The sequence below is a fragment of the Pipistrellus hanaki genome (genome assembly GCF_964339955.1).
Source record: "Pipistrellus hanaki genome assembly, chromosome: 13".
NCBI lineage: Eukaryota > Metazoa > Chordata > Mammalia > Chiroptera > Vespertilionidae > Pipistrellus > Pipistrellus hanaki.
In genome coordinates, this window is record NC_140515.1 from 55045898 (window position 1) to 55069505 (window position 23608).

The 23608-nt window shown below is 49.9% G+C and overlaps 1 protein-coding gene across 1 annotated transcript; it reads left to right on the forward strand.

Annotated features, from left to right (window-relative positions):
- Window positions 1–8: 8 nt before the first annotated feature.
- EXOSC7 (exosome component 7) lies at window positions 9–23608 on the forward strand (the record flags this gene model as incomplete). Its single annotated transcript, XM_084903251.1, has 8 exons — window positions 9–122; window positions 9320–9421; window positions 9740–9834; window positions 16764–16929; window positions 18646–18716; window positions 21144–21267; window positions 22480–22635; window positions 23374–23608. 8 exons carry the CDS (start codon window positions 9–11, stop codon window positions 23476–23478), a joined length of 933 nt encoding a protein of 310 aa, XP_084759377.1. The 3' UTR covers window positions 23479–23608.

Consider the following 23608-nt stretch of genomic DNA (forward strand, 5'->3'; position numbering starts at 1 on the left):
GCGGGCTGATGACGTGGCCGGGGGCGCGGTCGGCGCGGGCTGATGACGCAAGGGCTCGGGGCAGCATGGCGTCCGTGTCGCTGAGCGAGGCGGAGAAGGTGTACATCGTGCACGGCGTGCAGGTAGCTGCCGCGGCGGCGCGGGCGGCGGCCGCCGGGGGCCCTGGCGCTGGGTTCGCCCGGGTGGATCGGCGGGTCTGGGCTTCCCTGAAGCCGGCGGCGCGGGCGGCGAACGTCCATTCAGGGCTGAAGGCGTGCTGGCCGCCTTCGGGTCTGCGGGGTTCGGGGAGCTGGAGGCCCAGCCCCGAGGCTTTCGCGGGGGCACCGCCTCCGCAGCCCGCGCGGGCGCTCTCCGGCGGGTGTGGGCTTCGGTCCGCTCTCCGCCCCGAGCGGTGGGGAGTCGCGGGGGGAAAGAAGGCACCGGGGGTGAAGGCGCTTTGGCAATGTCCATCGACTTAGAAATAAAGGAGAAGGTGTTTAGAAAGCGGCCGCCCGGCCGGCCGCACAGCGCTGGCGGTTTCCCGTGCGCCATTGGAGAGAGAAGTAGATCCCCAGAGGCAGCTGGAGCTACACTGAGCTCGTCTGCGCTCCCTCCTCACTCCGGGTTTTGGCCTCGCCAGACCCGGAGCCGGAGGATGCCAGGCCTGGTAATGGGCCAGCGGGGGAAGCCGAGTGTGGCCTTCTCGTCTGTAACCTCCCCAGATGGGAGACGTCTCCCCACATCCTAGCCAGAAGCCTGTCTAGTCCTCATCGTTTTGTATTTTACTTTTCACTTTTGGTTCAGTGTGGTCAATTTCAGCTCTCCCGGCTTTCCTTTAACCTCAGCCTTTTGATTCCTTTATTAGTTCAAAAAGGAATATAAAATAAAGGCAATGGAATATAAGGCATATATCAAGGGGATGCTATAGTTGGTGGGAGTCAAAAGAACTAAGGGATATTGGGGGCTGTGATGCTCTGAAGCCTTCCCCCAAGGAGGTGGAATTGCTCTCCTGAATCCATGTTGAGTGCCCTTCGGTGTATCTCCTGGACTCGGTAGTTCATGCATTCCACCTAGGACTGAGCTAGAGGGGAGGCTAGGAAATAGCCTGCCCTTGTATAACACCCGTGCTATTGAAATTACAGATCAGTTTGTGCATTTCCATGTAACATTTTACCAAGTGCCGTGAAGGAAAAAAGGTCCTGCCGAGTCCTGGAAGTCAGAGGAGGCTTCCCTAAGGAAATAGCATTTGGGCTGAGCTCTCAGCACGACCAAGAGTTGAGTAAGCTGCTGAAACCGGTTTGGCTCAGTGGTAGAGCATCCCGAAAGGTCTCGGGTTCGATTCGGTCAAGGGCATGTACCTTGGTTGCGGGCACATCCCCGGTAGGGGGTGTGCAAGAGGCAGCTGGTCGATGTTTCTCTCTCATCGACATTTCTAGCTCTCTAGCTCTCTCCCTTCCTCTCTGTAAAAAATCAATAAAATATATTTAAAAAAAAAGAAAAAAGAATTGAGTAAGCTTGAGCCTTCCGAAAGGAAAGGATGGTGAGTCCGCTCACTGAGGGTCCTGGAGGAAGATGAGGTTGCAGAGGTGGCCAGAAGCTTGATCCTAGGGGTCTCAGAGGCTCTGCCACTGCCTCTAAGCACGCTGCGCCGAGCAGTTGGCTTTCTGTTTCTCAGGCCTTGTGGTAGAAAGACTGGTTACCTCCCACCTCCTGGGGTTACATCTTGGCAGTTAATAAATCGCTTGTATGTATATACCTTTAAGGCCCTAGCCAGTGTCCGGCCCTTGGTAGGTAGACACTTGGTAACATTGATGGAGTAAGGTAGTCCTTAAAGGGCAATGAGTTGGACAGAATTTTCAGTTTTTATTTTTATTTTATTTTTATTTTTTAAAAAATATATATTTTATTGATTTTGTACAGAGAGGAAGGGAGAGAGATAGAGAGTTAGAAACATCGATGAGAGAGAGTCATCAATCAGCTGCCTCTTGCACACCCCCTACTGGGGATATGCCCGAAACCAAGGTACATGCCCTTGACCGGAATCGAACCCGGGACCCTTCAGTCCCCAAGCGGACGCTCTATCCATTGAGCCAAACCGGACTCTGCAGAATTTTCAGTTTTTAAATTAAACCTCTGACCAGTACCATGGACGTATGAAGGCCGAGATTGTATCTGCCACAGAGCCATGCAGACTGAACTGACCGAATAAACCGCTTTGTAAGGATTATTAACATTTCCCGCAGATTGGCCCTGCTTATGGAGCAGCAAGATGGAATTCTTGGAGGAGCAAAACAGAATTTACACCGTTTGTTGTGCATTTATACTGTGGGTGACCTCACGGGCTCAGTTCCAGCATCACCTACACGTTTGGCAGTTGGTTCCTGCGTGTCAGCAATGCTGCCTTAAGCAGTGCCTCGCAGGAGTCCTGTTCTTGTCTCTGAAGACCCAGTCTTTTTGTGTTTTATTCTCCACCTTTGGTTCTATTTGGTTAGTTTCAGCTTCTGGCATCCCTTGCCCTCAGCCTTTGATTCTGTCACTATTTCTGGGATATTTCATCTTGGTTTGGTGGTAATTAGAAGCAGTTGAAAGTAACCTCATAGTGTGTGTTGAGGAGTCAGTTGATAATTATGTTAACGAACAAACTGGCTCCAGCAAGAAAAGTAGATCTATGAGAAGGCTGTTTCTCCAAACATCTTCGGGCTCTCTGCTGTTTTTAATGGTTTTGCCGTGTTCTCTTCTCTCTGTTTGATGAAAGCCCCAGAAGTGTAAATTCAGGATCGATTCTGAAGATCTGGCGTGTGGCTTTATTCAAATTCATAAGAGCTTTAATAGGAGAAACTCACACTGCAGAGTAGCTGCTCCCAGTGGCGGCAGGCCCGGAATAAATCCACCCCCTTCTGGGACAGGGCCTCGTGTTTTGTTTTGTTTTTCTTCTAGGGGTTAATAGTAAAACCATATGGTGGTTAATCCTGTAGACCACCAGGAAAAACAATGTATTTCAAAGGTAACATAACATCAGGCAGTCATCACACTGTAACATTCATTAATCTCCTTCTGGGGGCATGACCTTTACCTTTGGGCAGCGTTCCAGTTTCCTGGGTAGTCAGTCCTGAGGCTACAAAGAGTTAAGAGCCCAACATTTCCCAGATGCCTTTGCTGCTAGAGCCATATTGCGTCTCTGAGTTTCTTTACAGTCTCTGTGTTGGCTTTCTGTTTCTCAGGCCTTGTGGTAGAAAGACTGGTTACCTCCCAGCTCCTGGGGTTACAGTTCCTTCTGTAAGAAACAAGTCTTTCTAGTTTAGTTCCAGACTCGTTGCTGGACAGAGTCATTAGGCTCAGACATGGCCACTGCGGGAGGAGGTGGGGAGGGGAGTGAGCAATTTGTGGACAGGAAGATGAATCATTTTAGGCTCTGGCAGAAAACGGAGTTTAATCCGGGTAATTCAGGAGACTTATGACAATGTGGGTGTGTTTCAGGGAACCAACAAGAGATGTTGAAGAACCCAAAGACCAGTGACCATGGGGCGTAGTGACCACCTCTAGGTCAAAGGGGCCCAAGAAGGAAATAGTGTTACCAGATCCCGGTGATACCAGGAAGAGCTGCCAGCAGCTCTGGGTAGATGCAAGCACTGTCAATAAAAATAATAATAATAAATGCAAGCACTGTCACAAATGTGGCCCCGGGAGCGGGGGCGGGGGGGGGCAGTCTGTTTTCCTTTGGTAACTTCATTGGCCAAACTCAACCAGGAATCAGCAGAGGGAGTCCGGGTGATGCAGTTTTGAGGGAGTCCACCTGGAGCACGGATTAAGGCAGGGAAGGATGGAGAATGGATCTGAGGAGGTGAGGCAGGGCATATGGAAAGGTTGATAGATCAATATTTTAATATATGACTTGATTGATTTCTGTCAAGTCCCCTCTCCCCACTTTTGTTCGGTACATATGATATCAGAGGTTCAGAGCAGGCCACGGCCAGTGATTAGCCCCACCAAGAAGCATGCCTCTTGGGGTCCCGGCAAAGCCATTCCTTTGAGTTTTTCTCGGCAGTTGAAAGGAAGTGTAGCTCAACTGATAGTTTCAGCTTCTTTTCTGCGGCTCCAGCTTTAACTGGGAGCATTGTGGGGTTTTGGGGTGGGGGGGAATGAGGGGGGTTTGCAGCACAGAAGGAGAACAGGGCCTGATCTTCACCTGTGAGGCGGAGCAGTCAGAACTCAGCTGCGCAGGCGCCATGCAGGGGACTGGATTTTGAGTCCTGTGCCATTTCCATGTACAGGCCCCTGGCACACACAGGCTGCGCCGGCACTCCCCAAGGTGAAGGGTACCACATCCTTTCAAAGGATGGAGGGGGGCGGCTCAGGCTTGGCCCAAGAAAAGAAGATCAGTGTCTAGTTTTGCCCACCGTGCCTTGGGCCTGGGCCTGCAACGCTGGCCTGTCATGATCCCTTTCCTAAGTGCGTTGTGTTCTAATGGGGGAGGTGTTCTAGGCGCAGTTCTCTAGCAAGCTCCGGGGTATCGGACAAGTCAGAGCAAGGGCGTTCGGGGCACCCTCACCTCAGAGGACCTAGAGCCTGAAACCTTCCCAAGGGTGTTGGATTAGCAGAGCTGGCTTGTCGGCTTCTATTAAGGAGAAACAGGACTGGGTGACCTGGGTAAAGCAACCCTGGGCTGAGTCACATGTCCGTCCACTTGGTCACAAACAGGAGATTGCGGTGCCTCAGCTCAATATCCCGGTCTGTAGCCTCTCTGCAGGGCTGGCTGAGGATTCGGTGAGCTGATCCCTTCCCCCAGAAGCCGGAGAAGGGAGCTGCTGATGGGCTGTGCTGAAAATGATTTTGGGTTTTCACGTTCTCCCAAAACTCTGTAAGGTCAGGGTTAGTCCTGCTTTCTAGGTGAAGAGACAGACTCAGAGCTGTTGAGGAACTTGCTCCAGGTCACAGAGCTGGTATGTGACAGCAGAGAATTAAATACAGAATGGGCCCTGACCGGTTTGGCTCAGTGGATAGAGCGTCGGCTTACGGACTGAAGGGTTCTCAGGTTCGATTCCTGTCAAGGGCATGTACCTTGGTTGTGGGCACGTCCCCAGTGGGGGGTGTGCAGGGGGCAGCTGATCGATGTTTCTAACTCTTCCTCTCTGTAAAAAATCAATAAAAAATATTTTAAAATATAAATAAACAAATAAATAAATAAATAAATACAGATTGGAGGTGACTCCACCACACCACCCCCAACCAGCGGAGCTGTCGTGATCACCTACGTAACAAACTAGAAGTCGCCGGGGCCATCCCAGCGCCCAGAAGCCCTTTATCTGAAAAGGTGGTTAGCCCCTTGCTGAGAAGGACAGGGCTCCCCAAAGTGCGGCCCATCATATGTTGACATCCCTGTTGGTCTTTACACGAAGCCTCACTTCCCGGCAGCCCCTGTTCTTAAGTGTTCACACATGGATGCGCCCCCTGGCTCCTGAGGACTGCAGGGGAATGGAATTCGTGGTCGGGTGTCAGGCCATGAGCCGGCTGCGAAGGTTTGGGTGATTTCCTGTCTTTTAGGAGGAAAATTACTTTTTTTTAAAGTCGCCCTGGGTGCAGTGATTCATGGACTAGTTTGTTTGGTATTTTAGGTTTGACCTTGTTCTATTCTTTTGAGTGCTTTTTTCTATGGGAAAAAAAAATTGTAGTTGATGTATCCTTTGAAAGGAAAATTTGTAGCTTTTTATTTGCCTCTTGTCACTTGAACCTTTTCCATTGAGCATTTCCCTGAGGCAGTTGTAATTCGAAGGCTGCAAAGGCAAGATCTGGCCAGGCCCAAGTTTTTTACCCCCCCTCCACCCACTCCCCAACCCTTCCTGGAACGAGTATGTGGGTAGTTACCTCACAGGGGTGTGGCCAGATCTCCCCGGAGTGAGTGGTACTTTAAAGCAGTGGTGGGAAGCCCTGTAGCTTGAGGTCTCCTCGCTTTCAGCTTTCAGAGCCGGTATCACTGTCATCAAGACCAGCTGGTCTGGCCAGCCAGTTCTCCTGTGAGGGCGGCCTGTGGGGGCCTGCTGCACCTCAGAGACCCTTCAGAATGCAGGCGGGGGTGTGGGGTTGTGGTGACGAGCTCTGGCTGGGAATTAAAGTGCTACTTATGGCTGTGAGACCCTGGCCAGCCATTTAGCATCTTTCAACCATTTTACTGTTTGCATAATGGACTCAATGTGTTAACTATGGCAGGGGTCTTCAAACTACGGCCCGCGGGCCACATGCGGCCCGCAGAGGAGTCTGATCCGGCCCGCCAGGTTTTTTTGGGCAGTGAGCGCAGCCGAGGTGTTACAGTAGGAATTAGTAGTTCATATAGTCCGGCCCTCCAGCTCTCTGAGGGACCGTGATCTGGCCCCCACTTTAAAAAGTTTGAGGACCCCTGGAGAGCATTAGCTCATATATAGTAGATGCACATTAAATAGTAGTTACTATTGCCCAGTGTGGCTCAGTGAATAGAGCATCAGCCTGTGAACCGAAGGGTCCTGGGTTCAATTCTGGTCAAGAACACGCACCTTAATTGCAGGTTCCTCCCCAGCCCAGGCCCAGGCCCTGGTCCGGGCTCCCACGGGAGGCAACCAGTTGATGTGTTTCACATCGATGCTTCTCTCTGTCCTCTCTCTTTTACTCTCTCTAAAAATCAATGGAAAGATATCCTCAGGTGAGGATTATTAAAAAAAAAAAAAAAAAAAAAAAAGTAGTAGTTACTATTAGTTTTTGCAAACAATTGTGGCTGTTTTGATTTATAGATCTGTAAAATTAGGGAAGCACCTGTGAGGCCATTTACTTCAACGTCCTCTCTTGTAAATGAGGAAACTGGTCTATGGGGGGAGGGGACTTGTCCTACCGAGAGGTCAAGCAGCTAGTCAGTGGCAGGACCAGGCCTGGAACCCGGGAGCAATGCTCCTAGTGACTGCTCACGGTGTACCGGGCCTACAGCCTGTGGAGGACCCGTGTACGGGATGTTTCCGGGCCAGGTTTGCCCTTTCCCAGCGGGCTCGTCTGGGGTGGGGGGGGTGGCAAACAGGGGAGTCGGAGATTGACCCAGAAAGCCTGGGTTCTGTGGCTGGGTGGCGAAGAGACAGTTACATAGTTTTGAGTTCTCCCCAGAGGCTCATTCTCCCAGACTTGAAATTCTGTTACTTCTTAGGTCTGCTTCTTCCCAGACTCAGATAGGGATTGCCTCAGGGAGGGGACTGCAGGAAGTGGAGGAGCTTGCAGGAGTTGAGAGAGTAAAAAAAAGCTGAAACACACATGACGGATGGTAGTAGTTGGTTCTGTGTGGTGGGAGCACGCAGTGTTTTGCCTGTTTATGTTTTAACTAGAGGCCCGATGCACGAAATTGGTGCAAGAGTACGCCTTCCTTCCCCCGGCTGCCGGCTTCCCTCTGCCACCCCGGCTTTGTCCAGAAGGATGTCCTGTCTAATTAGCATATTACCCTCTTACTATTATAGATTTCTGAAGATAAAAAAGTCACGTGCAGTTAGTCAGGTAGGTTAAAGATAAACTTCTGACAGTTAACACGCTTCAGGACTGTATTAGTGTTTGGAGGAGCATTAACCCCTTTGAGAATCTGATTCTAAAGATTCCTTTTCTGGGGGGGAAAAAATAAACTGCTTTCAAAGTGTTTACAAAGAACAAGAAAGATCTCTATAAGCTGACAAGGAGTGGATTTCCTGCCTTTGTAAAGTGTTAGCAATAGCCGGTTTGGCTCAGTGGATAGAGCACCAGCCTATGGGCTGAAGGGTCCCAGGTTCGATTCTGGGCAAGGGATATGCATGGGTTGTGGGCTCGATCCCCAGTAGAAAGCAGCCAATCAATGATTCTCATCATTGACCTATCTATCTCCCTCTCCCTTCCTCTCTGAAATCAATAAAAATATATTTTTTAAAAATAAATAAAATGTTAAAAAGAAACAAAGTGTAGCCCTAATCGGTTTGGCTCAGTGGATACAGCATCGGCCTGAAGGGTCCCGGGTTTGATTCTGGTCAAGGGCATGTGCCAGGGTTGCAGCTTGATCCCCAGTGGGAGGGCATGCAGGATAGCCAATCGATGATTCTCTTTCATCATTGATGTGTGTCTCTCTCTCCCTCTCCCTTCCTCTCTGAAATCACTGAAAAAGAAAAGAAAGTGTAAGAGTATCAGTAGTAGGCCACCCCCCTACACGAGGAGGGGATATTTACAGTATTCATGTGTCAGCTCATCTGTGCAAAGGAAATACAGCTAAGATGGCCCAGGAAGTAAAGAGATTGGCTTCCTGCCTGGTGCGGTGGGAAAGGGGAAAGGGATGAGTTGGGAGTGACATATCTCTGAGCACACCTTTTCTGGAAGCTTTGACTCCCAGAGCCATGGGGATAGTCCACATCCCCAAAAAGTAAATAAGTAATTAAAAGTAACGAGGATGTGGGGGACCCAGACTGGAACACAGACTGCTACAAAGGCATAATAGGGCTGCATGTAAGGATGGGGGAGATAATTGGAAAACAGTGTTTTGAGTGGGTACCACAGGCTAACGACAAAAAAGAACTCTGTATAATACTGTTCTCTGTTAGTACATCTGAAACTATGTGTATGCTAAGATTTAACCAATACCGAAATGCACTGTAGATCCTGAAAGCCAGGTTTCTCCCCGTCTGAGAGAGAAGTTACACCTAGGACAAGGAGGAGGTTAGGAACAATGATCAGTGTGAGAACGTGGCTTTTTAAGAGATATGTGATAGACAGAAATAAAGACAGGTGTGTGTGTTTGTGTGTGCATGGGTTCGTGTACATACATGTTTTGTAGCTCTGTAGCTGGGAAGCTCTAGAAGCAGTGATCCCCCTGCAGCAATGAACCGACTTAACACTCAGATCCTGGTTTTTCTCCAATAAAAGTAACCAGGGCTACTTGGAGAAAGGGCTGATTCTGGTGCAGGAGCAGGGCAGAGGCTGGGAAAATACAGGAGCCTGGGGCGTCTTATGTTGTTGGAAAACATAGAAGTGCTCAGAAAAGGTTGGAGGCACGTTGAAAGAAGGCAGGAACCCACCCAGAGGAGCCCCCAGTGGCCAAATCTGGAGCTACACGATGACTAGTGGCAGTATTGGCTGTAGCTATAAAAGACGCCCGAGAGCTAACGCTGACCTAGTAAGGGATGGAAGAAGTAAAGAGGGTAAGGAACAAGCGCCACCTGGCCCACTCTGAAACCCATCTTGGGCATCAGGGCTGGCAAAGGGCCGATTCACCGAGAAAGATGCGCTGCACATTCCCCTAGGGGAATGAAAGGGGGCGAATTGCCTCGGGTCTGTTGTTGGGGTGGGGTCACAGCCTGCGGACTGTGGTTGTTGCACGCAGGAAGACCTCCGTGTGGATGGCCGTGGATGTGAGGACTACCGATGTGTCGAGGTGGAAACCGACGTGGTGTCCAACACCAGTGGGTCTGCCAGGGTCAAGCTGGTGAGTGCTGTGGCCACGGTCCACCCATGCCTAGCTGGAGGGGTGGGCAGGGCCCAGGGGAGCGGCAGCAGGCCCCTCCAGGCCCCTCCAGGCCTTTGCCACACAGGTCGTTGGGGGAAGATCCAAGACCCAAGCCAAACTCTGTCTGGGTGGGGCCTGCCTAGATCTGAAGAACTCCTCATCTTCCCAGAGGGTCACTTTCCAAGCCCAGTACTCCTTGTAAGAGAGTCCCCAGGGGTGTGCGGCTGGGGGAGGGGGGAGGTGGTTGGGGGCCTGGCACCTGCGCGGAGTGAGGACCCTTCTTGCATGTGTCTGCAGGGTCACACGGACATCTTGGTGGGAGTGAAAGCAGAGATGGGGACGCCGAAGCTGGAGAAGCCAAACGAAGGCTACTTGGAGTTCTTTGTTGACTGGTCAGTATAACGCAGGTGCTTTTTTAAAGAAAACCAATTTGAAAGATGAAGATTCAGAGGATGAACCTGTTTTCCTGTTAATCCTTTTATTTTGTATTGACTCGTCATTCAGCCAGCCAGCAGGTATTTACTGAGTTCCTCCTGTGTGCCAGGCACTGAGATGTTGGAAGGAGACGTGAAGGTCAAGTTCTGCCCTTGCCCTGGCCACCTGGCCCTCTCCGGGCCTCGTTTTCCCTGTCTGAAAGGAGGGTGGCTCCAGGCAGCCCAGCTCAGGGTGGCTATGAGAGTCACATGAGATGGTGGATGTTTTGAAAAATATCAGACGCAGATGATAAGGATCATTTGGTCTAAAATGCCCTGTTTCCCTCTCTGCTCTAGCTTTCCAGAAAACTTCTCATGACTAGCTTGGCAGAGCAAGGACTAGGGCCAGCCAAGCAGCCTGACAGGCCGAGGCTGTGGCAGCGAGGCAGGCAGTGTGGGTGCTGGGAAGGGCAGACTCGTCAGCCAGCCTCATGCTAGTTTTCTTCTTCTTTTAAATATTTTTACTGATATCAGAGAGAGAGGGAGAGAAACATCAATGATGAGAGAGAACCATGGATCCGCTGCCTCCTGCATGCCCCCCACTGGTCTCCTTCCCCCTTTGTAAATCTCAGATGAACCCCGACAGGCCTAGAAGCTCCAGTTCCCAATCTCTGAATCTCTTTCTCAAGACGGATGGTCTCAGGTGGCACACTGTAGATCTTTAAGTGGCTCAGTTAGTGCGATCAGCCCAGCAGGGAGAGTACCATCAGGGATTCATAAAGCCCCGTTTTCCTACGGAGAAGGGAGAGATTACCGAGCGCCGCTGGCTGCCACTTCTCTCAGAACCTCCTTTGGGTCTGCAGGGAGCGACTTTAAATTACATAACAGACAAGCCCCTTCATTCTGCCCAGCAATGGGGGTGCTGTCCTCCTCTTCCCAGGCCCCGGCGATGGGGCCTCTGCGGAGGCTCAAGGCTGACACTGAATTCTTACCCAGCGCGGAGAAATAGCTGGTGCGGGTCCTTTCCTGCCCATCTGAGCCCAGTTTGACAAGTACTTACCAGCTGCTTCCGGGTTTTAGTTATTAACCCTTTGCACTCCGCTGTCCCCTCTCAGGGGACATCGGAATTCTAGCATATCACTCGGATGTCCCCTCTCAGGGGACATTGCAGTTTATTAGTGATTACGGGGAATTGAGTTAATTCAACGCACGTTTCCGCCGCAAAGTAGCGTCGAGTAGCTGGTAGCCAATGTCCAGAATGGTTCGGAGTGCAAAGGGTTAATTCCCAGAGCTAGAGGGGTCTCAGAAGACAGAGTGCTTTTCTGCTAACTCATTCTACTTCCGTGGGTGTCTGGGGTGAGGACACTGCTCCCACCGCTGCTCTGACCTTCACACGTGCCAGTGGAGCAAGAGCTCTGTGCCAGGGAAGCCTGGCAGCACTCTCACTGGACCCGGAGCCGACCAGGCCTTCTCACTTCCTGCTCAGGCCTTTGTTAGACGGTGCCTGAAAATAGGCCATTTTAAATAAGAACTTGGCCCTAACCGGTTTGGCTCAGTGGATAGAGCATCGGCCTTCGGACTCAGTGATGCGGTGAGGGTGTCACCCACCCCTGATAGGATGTGGCGGCGAAGAGAACTCTCCCCCTCTGTGCTGTTCTTACCAAAAACCCATATCTGATCGTGAGAAAGGCATCAGATGAACCCAGATTGGGAGACTCCTGCAGGACACCTGGCCAGCACTCCACACTGTTAAGATCATTAAAAAACACCAGCCAAAACCGGTTTGGCTCAGTGGATAGAGGGTCGGCCTGTGGACTGAAGGGTCCCAGGTTCGATTCCGGTCAAGGGCATGTACTTTGGTTGCGGGCACATTCCCAGTGGGGGGTGTGCAGGAGGCAGCTGATCGATGTTTGTCTCTCATCAATGTTTCTAACTCTCTATCCCTTTCCCTTCCTCTCTGTAAAAAAAAAATATATATATATATTTAAAAAATAAAAATAGCCAAGACCGGTTTGGCTCAATGGATAGAGCGTCGGCTTGGGGACTGAAGGGTCCCGGGTTCGATTCCGGTCAAGGACATGTACTTTGGTTGCGGGCATATCCCCGGTAGGGGGTGTGCAAGAGGCAGTTGATCGATGACCCCTACTCATCGATGTTTCTAACTCTCTATCTCTTTCCCTTCCTCTCTGTACAAAATCAATAAAAATATATTTAAATAAATAAATAAATAAATAAATTTTAAAAAATAAAAATAAAAAATAGCCGAAACCGGTTTGGCTCAATGGATAGAGCGTCGGCTTGGGGATTGAAGGGTCCCAAGTTCCGGTCAAGGGCATGTACCTTGGTTGCAGGCATATTCCCAGTAGGGGTTGTGCAAGAGGCAGCTGATCGATGACTCTCTCCCATCGATGTTTCTAACTATCTCTCTCCCTTCCTCTCTGTACAAAATCAATAAAATATATTTTAAAAAATAAAAATTAAAAATAAAGCCAAGTGAAAGGTAAGAATTGAATGAATTGTCACTCTGGGTTACCACTAGGTGGCAATACATCAAGCTGCTTCTCAGCTGTCCTTCCACCCTGTTGATGGGTTTAGGGACCGTGGTTTAGCCTCTCAGAGAGGGTTCAGTGTTTCATTATTGAGGAGCACACATTTCATCCATAGGCATTTCAGTATGCCCGGCACTTGTCATTTGCCTTTGGGACTTAACTACTTTTCAGTGTGATCACTTGTGCTTTACACTGGTGTTGAACCACAAGTTTTGTGCCTGAATTGGTGGTGGACCCACTTGATCTGTTCCCTACCTGCTCAGTGCCGCCCGAAGGGGGCACGGTTGGCTGAAGGCCGGGTGTGAGGCCAGGCAGAGCGGAGCCTGCAGAGGCCATTGGAGGCCAGCTGTATAAGTTGTATACTTTGAAAGTCTCCAGAGTTGATGAGGTAACTCTCTCAGGGACTTCAAACAAGGGCTTTGGTGACAAGCTCTGAATGTGCTGCTATGCCCAACCCATTTACTGGGATGCTTCAGGAGGCTCAGAAATGAGCACATGACAGAGGCTCGGACCTGCCGTGGGGCTAGATGACTGGAGGAGTCCTGGTGCCCACTAAGTCACCCAGCTGCCATGGGCTGGGCCGGGCCGGGCCTGGCTGTCAGACCCCACGTTTGCAGGCTAGGTCAGTGGTAAGGGAAGCAACGATGGGCCTTCTGTCCTGAGCCCCATTGCAGGTACCGTGGCCTTGATCCCACCTACCCCAGCTAGCCCAGGAGAGAGTGCTGAGGGAGGAGCAGAGTGGAGGTGATGAGTCAGGAGGGGTGGAGACCTGGGAGGGGCAGCGTTCCCAAGATTTTATCAGTTTATCCAGCTCAGTAAGCGATTTCCCCACAGCCCTGGAGGGCTGGTTCTTTATGAAGGATCTGAATTGGTCTGGGTAACTATAAAAATAAAAAGCACTTGGTTTTGTGCTAAAAAAACACACACACACAAAAAAACCCAAAACTTAGTGTATACTCTCCCCACTGAAAGAATGTATTATGATGCCTCTGAGCAGGGGGTTGCTCTCTCTTTAAATTTTATACTCGATAGAGGTTTTATTTAGGACTCCCTTGGTCTACATTCCTTGACTCCCAACGTTTGTGCTCCAGTAGTAATTCCCAAGACCAGAGTGCCCGTTCATTACTTTGAGGCACAAGGCAGGCCAGAGGGAGGCTAACCTGACCGATGCTAGGCCACAAGGCAGGCGTGCCAAGTAGCACGGTCAGGGAGAGTCCCGGGGAGCCCAGCAGACAAGGCCAGGCTGCCTGGGGTGAGGGTCTTAGCTCCCCAGTCACTGGGTGTGTGACCTTGGGCAAGTTACACAACCTTTCTGTGACTAAAATGGGGTCAGTAACAGTGCCAACCTCTAGCGTTGTGAGAATTCAATGAGTTAATACATCCAAAGTGCTCAGAATGGTATCTGGCACATGGTGAACATTCCAAAAAAGTTGTTAAGTTTCCTTCCTTGTAAAGCGAGTGAGTCTGACCATCTGAGGCCACCACCCACCTGCCAGGTGTTTGTTCCACTGATGGAGACTTTATTGGATGACGGGGCCTGAACGTCTCCATCTCCCTGTTAATGATGCATGTGGCTGGCTCTTGGTTCAGATGCTTGTAGTTGCCGGGCCGGCCCTGCGGGCGTTTGGTTTGTGGTCCTCTGGAGATGGCCTCGAAGAGGGTTTGCCAGGTCTGTGTTTCTGTCCGGCTCTATCAGAAAGGGTCCTGTGCTCTGGGCGCCCCTAGTGGTGAGGAGGGGCCCTCATTTTCCTGCTGCGCCTCTTCTCTTCATCCTTTGTCAGAACACAGGGTCTCTGGCTTTTCTCATTGTACCCCATCCCCACCCTGAACAGTTTCCCTCTTCCCAGCCTCTTCCCCAGAATCACTCCATGGCCAGGGCACCATACAGACGCAGGAGCTTTCTAAGGTCTCATCTGCCTCAAAGCTTTCTTTCCTGCCTGTCTGCCAGCTCTGCTGAATGGATATGTTTAAGAAAAGGAAAAAAACACACAAACATTTTAAAAATGGGAAAATTTTCCACTTTAAATTAGCCCAGTGCCAAAAAAACAATGGGGCGTGGTTTTGTAGACCCATTAATTTAGCCAGCTGGGCCTGGAAGCTCTGTAAACTCCCCCATGGGGCTGTGGAGGAGACACTGCCCCCGCTCTGGGTAATCAGTCACACCCGGGAGGATAGGACCCACTGTAATGAGGGAAAGGGAAATATTTGGAGTGTAAGCATCTGGGACTGGATTTGTCTACACAGAGATCTATGTAGATGTGTTTTCAATACTTAAAAGATGGGACTCAATATTGACTGCTTAGTGTTTGAATTAGGAACAGGTTGTGTTTTGCTGGCTGTGCAAAATAAACTTGGTCCCTGGTGACTTGATTATTTCGCCATAAATGAGCTTTTTTTTCCATGGCTCAGTGCCTGAGTCCAGCAGAGGCGGGGAGAGACCAGCGAGGTTGCTATGGCAGCAGTGAAGTTTCTCAGGGATTTTAAATTGGGGTTCTGCTGGCTGGTAGTGGTCAGGGAGGACTGTCTGATTAGAAAGGCGGAGTTATTATACAACAGTACACTCTGGTCACTTTAGGATTCATTTTACACCTATATTAGAATGGACTAGACAGAAGGGACTTTTTTTTAATTATCCACAAGTTTCTGGGATTTCTTTTCTTTTTTTTAAAATATATTTTATTGATTTTTTTTACAGAGAGGAAGGGAGAGGAATAAAGAGTTAGAAACATCGATGAGAGAGAAACATCCATCAGCTGCCTCCTGCACACCTCCTACTGGGGATGTGCCCACAATCTTTCAGTCCGCAGGCCAATGCTCTATCCACTGAGCCTAACTGGTTAGGGCCAAAAGGGACATTTTACACACAAACACACACGCGCACACACATGCACACACGCACACAGACACGCACGCACGCCATCTGTGCCTGTGGCCTGACCAACTTCTACTCATCTTTAGGTTTGAGGTCTCGTATAACCCTCAACACTGATTGAGGCTCTCCCTGACCCCGACTCCTGCTGCTTGCTCCCTCCCCTATCAATGGAACCGCCCCAGGCTTCATTGGAATTCCGACTTAGGGCGGCCTTCTTGCACGCCCTCCGGGTCTGCAGTGCCTGGCACCTGGCTGGTGCCTTCCAGTGGAGGCGTGGATGCACAGACGGGCTGGGGAGCACGGGCCTCACTCGAATTTTGTGGAAACAACTGGTTTCCTCCCCCCCTCGGCCCTGCTCATTAAGTGAAGTAGTCCCTGGAATGTTTACTTACCTCACTGATGTATTAAGGGTTTGTTTTCGTTAAGCCAAAACTCTCTACAGTTTCCTATTAAACACTTGTGTAGTGCTTAGGGTGGCAAATGTTAGTGTGTCTTCATTCTTTGTTGATTTTTTTTGATGAGATAAATCTTTATTTTTAATCTAACTCTCAAACACTGGAGGCTAAAATTATAGCAACTTGTGTTGAGGTAATTGGGTGCAAAATTCAAGAGGCCTGAATGGGAAAGGTTTTCTCTTGGAAAAATAGCAAATAAAGTAAAAGAGATAACCTAATATTTAATCTGCCAGCAGTCTGTCTTCATCTGCTGTTCAGTACAGTGATAACGTAGAGTTCATGATATAGCTCTGGCATACTATCTTACGTATCTTCTGAAAGATTCCAGCTCTAGCCAGTGTTACTCAGTGGTTAGAGTGTCAGCCTACACACTGAAAGTTGGATTCTCGGTCAAGGGCACATACTTGGGTTATAGGTTTGATCCCTGGCTTGGTTGAGATGCATGCGGGAGACAACCAATCGCTGTGTCTCTCTCACATCAATGTTTCTCTGTCTCCCCCTATCCCCCACTTTCCACTCTTTCTAAAAAACAATGGGAAAAAATATTCTCAACAACAACAACAAATCCAGGAAGGTGATTGTACCTAACGCTGTGTGGCTTTTGTTCTGAGAGTACGTTGCGCAGGCTAAAGCTGTGAAAGCTGGGGATGGTGAATATAACATACCCCTTCTGTGAGCCAGACTGATTCTCTGGGCTTTCCGGCTTCCTCGGCCTGCCAGAGAAGGTACTTGTTATACTTTCAAGATAAGAGAATTAATTATTATTGGCCGAGGTTCACTTGACCATTGCTCTCCTCTTTCCCGTGGGTAGAAGTCAGGGGAAACGCCCATCACACACACCGACAAACCCGGGGCCGGTGCTGGTCTGGCTCCGTGTGTGTGTCTGTCCGGAGGCTGGGAAAGTGGCAGGTGCCATCCTTTCCTCATTCCAGTCACTTCCCATCATTCCGGAGGGCAACTAGAGTAAAGCTTTGCCCCTTTGCTCTTTGCGTTTGAAAAGACTCACCAGCTTTTCTGTTCCCTTCTGTGCAGTTCAGCCAATGCTACCCCTGAATTTGAAGGCCGAGGAGGTGATGACCTTGGCACAGAGATTGCTAACACCCTCTACCGGATATTCAACAACAAGAGCAGCGTGGACCTGCAGGCCCTCTGCATTAGTCCCCGGGAGCACTGCTGGGTTCTCTATGTGGACGTGCTGGTAAATATCACGTTGCTGTGTCGGCTGAGACCAGTTGGCCTACTTTCCTCCTAGGGCCTTTTCCCTCTCCACGTGGGTGCTTACACCTTCCAAGGTACGAGTAGTTGGGGGAAGATTAGTCTCCTGTAATAGTTTTTTAAATTATTATTATTATTATTATTATTATTATTATTAAGTATTACACGGGTAGTAATACATGTAAAGTAGCCTACATATAATGCCATCCTACAATAAAGTTACAAACAGTCATATCATGATTGCACCTAAAATTATCCACAGAGGTTGTCAGGAAAGAAAACATAAGAAATGCTCTCTAGGTGGTGCCAGACAGAGTCCATGGGCAGAATTCAGACAGGCTGGCACATTCTGCATGGAATGAGGAGCTGTTTACATGCATTTTCAATTAACCCTTACAGATATTCTGCAAGTGGGCACGATTCTTTTCCCCATGTACAAGTGCAGGAACTAAGACACAGAGAAGTAAAGTAACTACCCCAAGAGGTCTCAGCTTGAGGATAGTGGTGCTAGGCTAGGCCTCCAAGCCAAGGATCTGGCCCAAAGGTGCTGGTGTCTGCCCTCTTCTGGGCGTCTCACTGAGCCACCTTCCCGTGGAAACACCCTGAAGCCCACCTGCTCTGAGGCCCTTGCTTCCCAGGTGCAGCCCCTGAGGAAAGGGGGGTCTGCAGGTGAAGTTTGCTCAGAAAGCTGACGTGGGAATCAGAGACTTGCACTGGGCATGGTGGAAGCCCGGGCTTAGGGCCTGCCTGTCTCCCACATGTCATCTCCAGGCTCCTTCTGCAGGGCAGCGCTTCTGCTGGACTCTGAGAGTAAAGGACTGAGCAGACCCGCAGGGTCCAGCCCTTGGGAGCTCACAGTTCAGACAGAGAGGAGACAGACTGAATAAAACCATGGGACTACACGACTTTCCTTCCTACACGGGACTTCCTCTCCATTCTTCCTTGCTGTAGCCCAGTTTATTCCATAAACTCAGGCCAAGGCTTCTTTTAAATGAGGACAGAAGGTGCCTCACCTTCCACTTAAGAATGTGCTCTAGCCCTAGCTGGTTTGGCTCAGTGGATAGAGCGTTGGCCTATGGACTGCAAGGTACCAGATTCAATTCTGCTCAAGGGCACATGCCCGAATCTGTGCATCTGTTTCTGTTATTTTCAACATGTGGGGTTGCAGGCTTGGTCCTCAGTAGGGGGCGTACAGGAGGCAGCCAATCATGGTTCTCTCTCATCATTGATGTTTCCATCTCCTTCTCCCTTCCTCTCTAAAATCAATAAAAAATATATATATTAAAAATAAATAAAAGAATGTGCTGTAAGCTTCCCTGTTGCATGAGCTTACATAAGTGCAATCGGCACTTTTGCTCATGGGCAAAAAATGGTATGAGGGACCTCTGTTTTTATTGTTTCATTTACAGCATGAAGTGTTACCTGTTTGAGCATCAGATGTGTGTTGATAATGACAGGCAGTAGGTAACTATACTAATGAAAGGGAACCTGGTAGTTGGAGAAGCACCAGTGGTCATCATTTTTAACTTGTTTGGAAGCCGACATACGTTAGCAACGATGAGAGTAGCATGTGTGGTGCAATCCGGAGCTCTTTGGGGCATCAGTGGTCACCATCTAGGAGCCAGTATCCTTTCCTTGGGATAATACTTAAGTAAGGCGTGACACTTGCTTTTCTTCCCTGCTCCCCCGTCTCCCCTAGTTGCTGGAGTGCGGTGGGAATCTGTTTGATGCCATCTCCATCGCTGTAAAGGCCGCTCTGTTCAACACGAGGTGAGTCTTCCGGGGAACATGCCCCGGGGCTGGGGAAAACCCAGGCGGACACAGGAAATTCCTCCTGCAGCTCAGAGGTGGAGATAACAGGGGTGTTAGCATTAGCAATGATATTGAATGTCAAGCTCCAGAAAACAGATTCCATCAATTAAAACGAAATCTGTGCATCTGTTTCTGTTATTTTCACAAGTAAACATGTACCATGTAGAAAAATATTAGGAAACTACAGAGAAGCAAAAAAAAAAAGTTGAAACCAACTACTGGCCCAGCTGGTGTTGCTCAGTGGTTAAACATCGACCCATGAACCAAGAGGAAGCCGGTTCGATTTCCAGTCAAGGCAGATGCCTGGATTACAGGCTCGCCCCCCAAGAGGAGGCGTGCAGGAGGCAGCCAATCACTGATGTTTCTGTCTCTCTCTCTCCTCTCTTCCTTTCTCAAATAAGAACATATTTTTTAAAAAGAAAGAAACCAACCCCAGGTCAGCTGGCCAAATACTGTTATTGAACAGAGCTCCACGTGGGCAGCTCGTGCGTTTGCTCTGCTGTCCCCCCAGCCCCGTGAACAGGGCCTGACCCAGCAGGCGCTCACGGAGCCCTTCCCTGGACACACGCATGTTCTAAAACCGGGGTAGCAATCTGTTTTTTTTTGTTTTCGTTAAAAGCACGTTCAGCTTCCCCGATAGGCTGCGTGCCTAGCAAGGGACGAGGCACTAAGCGTTTTTGGAGTTGACATTCCCATGGGCCGTTTGGTCACACTGCCTTTCTCCCTCTCTGTGCACCGGGCTCTTTGAGGAAAGTTTGCAGCATTTGAAAACAGACACGTGGGTGAGGTGTTCCTCCCACAGAAAGCTTACATCGTGGGAATGGGATTCTGGGTATTAGGGAAGGAGGTTTGGGAGCTTCTAGGGAAATGGCCTGTGGAAGTGATGGGTTAAGTGAGCAAAGATGTTATCTGAGAAATGCTTATTGCAGCTTTGTAGTGGTGAGAAATTGAAAACAACCTGATGTCTCAACATGGGCATTAAAATCGGCAAGAAACCTATATGCAGGTTTGTTACCGTGGAAAAGCAGCCACTAAACACAGTCCTGCCACCCTGTTTTTGCTTTGTCTTATTTTACTTGTGCTAATTCTTACCTTTAGTATGTCTGGAATTACCTGTATGTCCCAAAATTGTCATTGTGACAGTTTTCCAGTGCTCATATTATGGGTGATATAACATTTATCTCTGTGTTAGAGTTTTTCTTTGATGAATTTAGACCACCTGCATCATTTAAGACAAAACCAAAACAAATTTAGGTCAGAAATTGTGGGGTCCTCATGCGGAGCTGTGCCACTGACTCTTGGCCGAGGCCGTCGAGGGTCTGGCACTGGTGGCCACGGTGGGGCTCGAGGACCAGCTGCCAGCAGCAGCCGCCTGGGCTTGGCTCCGCTGGAGAGGAAAGGAAGTTGCCATCTGTTGCACCTCAAGCCTAAAAAATTGCTCCCCATCAGCCAGCTGGTTTCCATGGGCACCAGGGCAAAAAGAGAGTCCAAGCAGCCGAGGCTGTGGGGCGAGGGGGGAGGTGTCAGGCAAACTGTGAGCAGGATGATGATAAACCCAGCTTGGGACGACGCCTGTCGTCGGCATGGCCACGGTCTTAGAACAAGAACAGCCCTGCAGGCAGCAAGGAGTGGGCACCCTACAAGCACTGGACCCCCTGGCATGTGGAGAGACCTTTCGTACAGTCTGGGCCTTTAGAAGGACAGAGGCCAGTCCCTGATGTATTCTTTAGCCCTTCCACTGAACCACGTGGCCCACGCACTTACGTTTATTTTTTAACATATAAAACTGTAAACTGGTAGCCTCTTTTATGAAGTCTCTGATCAAGTATTTTATCCATTTTTCAATTGGGTTGTCTGTCTCGTATTTAGTAGGAATTCGTTATGTAATATGCCAGTTTACTCATGCACATGTGCACATTTGCAACTGCATTATCTTTTAGTTTTTAAATGATGTCTTTTGATGAACAAATGTGTGTGTTTTAATTATAACATATTGAATCTATCCTATTTTCCCTTTATGATAGGCACTTTGTGTTCTGTTTATGAGGTCTTTGTCCACTCCAAGGTCATTAAAATGTTCGTAGATTTTCTTCTGAAAGCATTATTGTTTTCTCTTTCACCTTTCCATCTGCAGTTCCTTGGTGTGAGGTAGGGATCACAGTTCGTTCTGGGCATGGGATTGGTCAAGCATTATTTTAAAAAAAGACCTCCTTTCTCTCTGCACTGCCGGGTCGCCTGTGTGCTTTTGACAGGAACGATGGGGAGTACAGGCCTAGCATGACCCTGTCCTGTGAGATGTCTGATTCCAGCTCCTGTGCTCAATCTCAAGAAAAAGAGATGATCCCTTCAGGAAGTGGGGGGTCTTAATTGTGCTTCTGCTTCCAGGATACCAAGAGTTCGTGTCCTGGAGGATGAGGAGGGGTCGAAGGACATTGAACTGTCTGACGACCCTTATGACTGCATCCGGCTGAGCGTGGAGAGCGTCCCCTGCATCGTCACCCTGTGCAAAGTATGCGCTTCCCTGAGGGTCTTCCCAGCCCCACCGTTCAGGTTACCTGATGAGCTGAAAAGTTATAGTTTCACAAACTGCATAGAGGTAGCTTTGACCCGAATCCGGTAGCTGGTTATAGCAGAGACCACTGCTGTGAGCAGCCTTTCTTCTTAACGAGAAGAGGTGGTGGAGTGCTGGGAGCACACGAGTGGGTTCAGAGTGAGAGCAGCTGGTTTGTTAAGCTCCATCTATACCAGGCATTTCACCGAGACACCCTTAGGCCTGTTGCCTTTCATTTTCTCAACTCTGGGGTCCAGGCTGGTTGACAGTAATAGGTGGTTGAAAGGCAAATGCTGTCCACATCTGCAAACGAGGGTTTGCAGCAGCTCCCGGTGTGGTTTCTACATGAGCACAGAGGCCTGTGGAGCCAACATCTGGCTGATGCTGCTGTGCACAGAGGCCTGTATTGGCTGAGACTGTCCCTGGTTCCACGCAGGATTCATCGTTTCAAAATAAGACCAACTGGGTCGGGTTTAATTTTATGAAAATCACTTCATAAACCTGGAGTGTGGTTAAGTGTTGGGGTTGACCCAAGCCACCTGCATCAGACACATTTTTTTAAATATGTTTTTATTTATTTTTTTATATATTTTTAGTGATTTCAGAGGGAGAGAGAGAGAGAGAGAGAAACATCAGTGATGAGAGAGAATCATTGATCAACTGCTTCCTGCAGCTCAGTCATGTGTCCTTGACCAGAGTCGAATCCGGGACCCTTCAGTCCACAGGCCAACCCTCTGTTCACGGAGCCAAACTGGAAGGGCCTGACTCATTCCTGAGCGTGTCCCTCAGCATGTCCTCTCTTGCTCTCTTCTTTGTCACCAGTGGAACATCCACATGGCCTCCCACGTGAATTTATCCCTGTGCCCCGCTATCAGAAACACTTGGTGGCCTATGACTTGGACGGTCACTGAATTATAGTTCTATCCTTCCCTCCCTACCCCCCACCCCCATCCCCACATTTCCTTTTCATGTTTCTGCTACACAGCTCACACCATGGCCGGCAACACATTGGTTGAACATTGTTTCAGATATTTTCCACGTGATCAGAATCTAGAAATCTCAATCCTGAATGGGCAGCGCAGGCTCTTTGCTGCTCTAGGTGGACCTTCCAGGAACGGCCGGGCGGGATTGGGCGGTGTCACCCACGTGTGCTCTGCTGCCTGCCTGCAGATTGGCTGTCGGCACGTGGTGGACGCTACTCTCCAGGAGGAGGCCTGCTCCTTGGCCAGCGTGCTGGTGTCCGTGACCAGCCAGGGAGTCGTGACGTGTATGAGGAAAGTGGGGAAGGGCAGCCTGGACCCAGAGAGCATCTTCGAGATGATGGAGGTGAGGTTCTGGGTCTGAGGCAGGCGCTGGGCCCGGCTGGGCCTGCCTGCCACTTCGGTAACACCGTCGATTCTTCCCTTGGAGCTTCGAGGACCACCGGTGCCAGCTGGGTGGCTGCTGACTGAGCCAAGGACGGTGGGGTGGGATGGTGGGGTAAGGAACCTGCTAGTAACAGTGGCTTATCTTCCCCTCTCTGGTCCCAAGTTCACTTTCTAAAGGAGAGTGTTGAACTGTTAATGTGAACTTATGACTCAAAAATCCCAAGATTTGTGATTTGCTGAGGGAGTTGGAGTCAGCAAAGGTGGAGCCAGGGGCTGAGGGTGGCCGCCTGCCCTTGCTTCCTGGGTTAGAAGTGTTCCAGGGAGCTGAGGGGGAGTGGGAAGTCCTGGCAGCTGCAGGGTGGATTGCTCCCTCGGGTCTCCTCCACCCTCTGCAGCGCCATTACGGCTCTTCCCAGCTGCTCTGTGCTCATGGGTTGACGTGTCTGTCTCCCCACTGGCCCAGAGCCACAGGACCCTGGTCCTGCTCACCCTCCCAGTCCACCTCGACTTTGTACAAGTTTTTGAGGACTTGAATTTGACCCGCCAGGGACGCAGCTAGCCAGAGCAGGTGGTTTTTGTCTAAGCAGCCACATCGCAACACGTGTCCATAGGTCATTGCTTCCCAGCAGGCAAGGGGGGGCTTCCCCGGATCAGCATGCCTGCCTCACGCGTGCTCTCTCCCCTCCTCGCCCTGCAGACCAGCAAGCGCGTGGGCAAGGTGCTGCACGCCTCGCTGCACAGCATCCTGCACAAGGAGGAGAGCCTGGGGCCCAAGAGACAGAAGGTCGGATTCCTGGGGTGAGCTGCGCATCAGCCCCCAACTCCGGTGCTGCTTTCACTTTTTGTTTAACCCGAAGTTTGTATATACTTTTCTTACCTATTATGAATATAAAGTGATGTTTGTACGTGTAAAATTAAAGTCTATTTTCTGG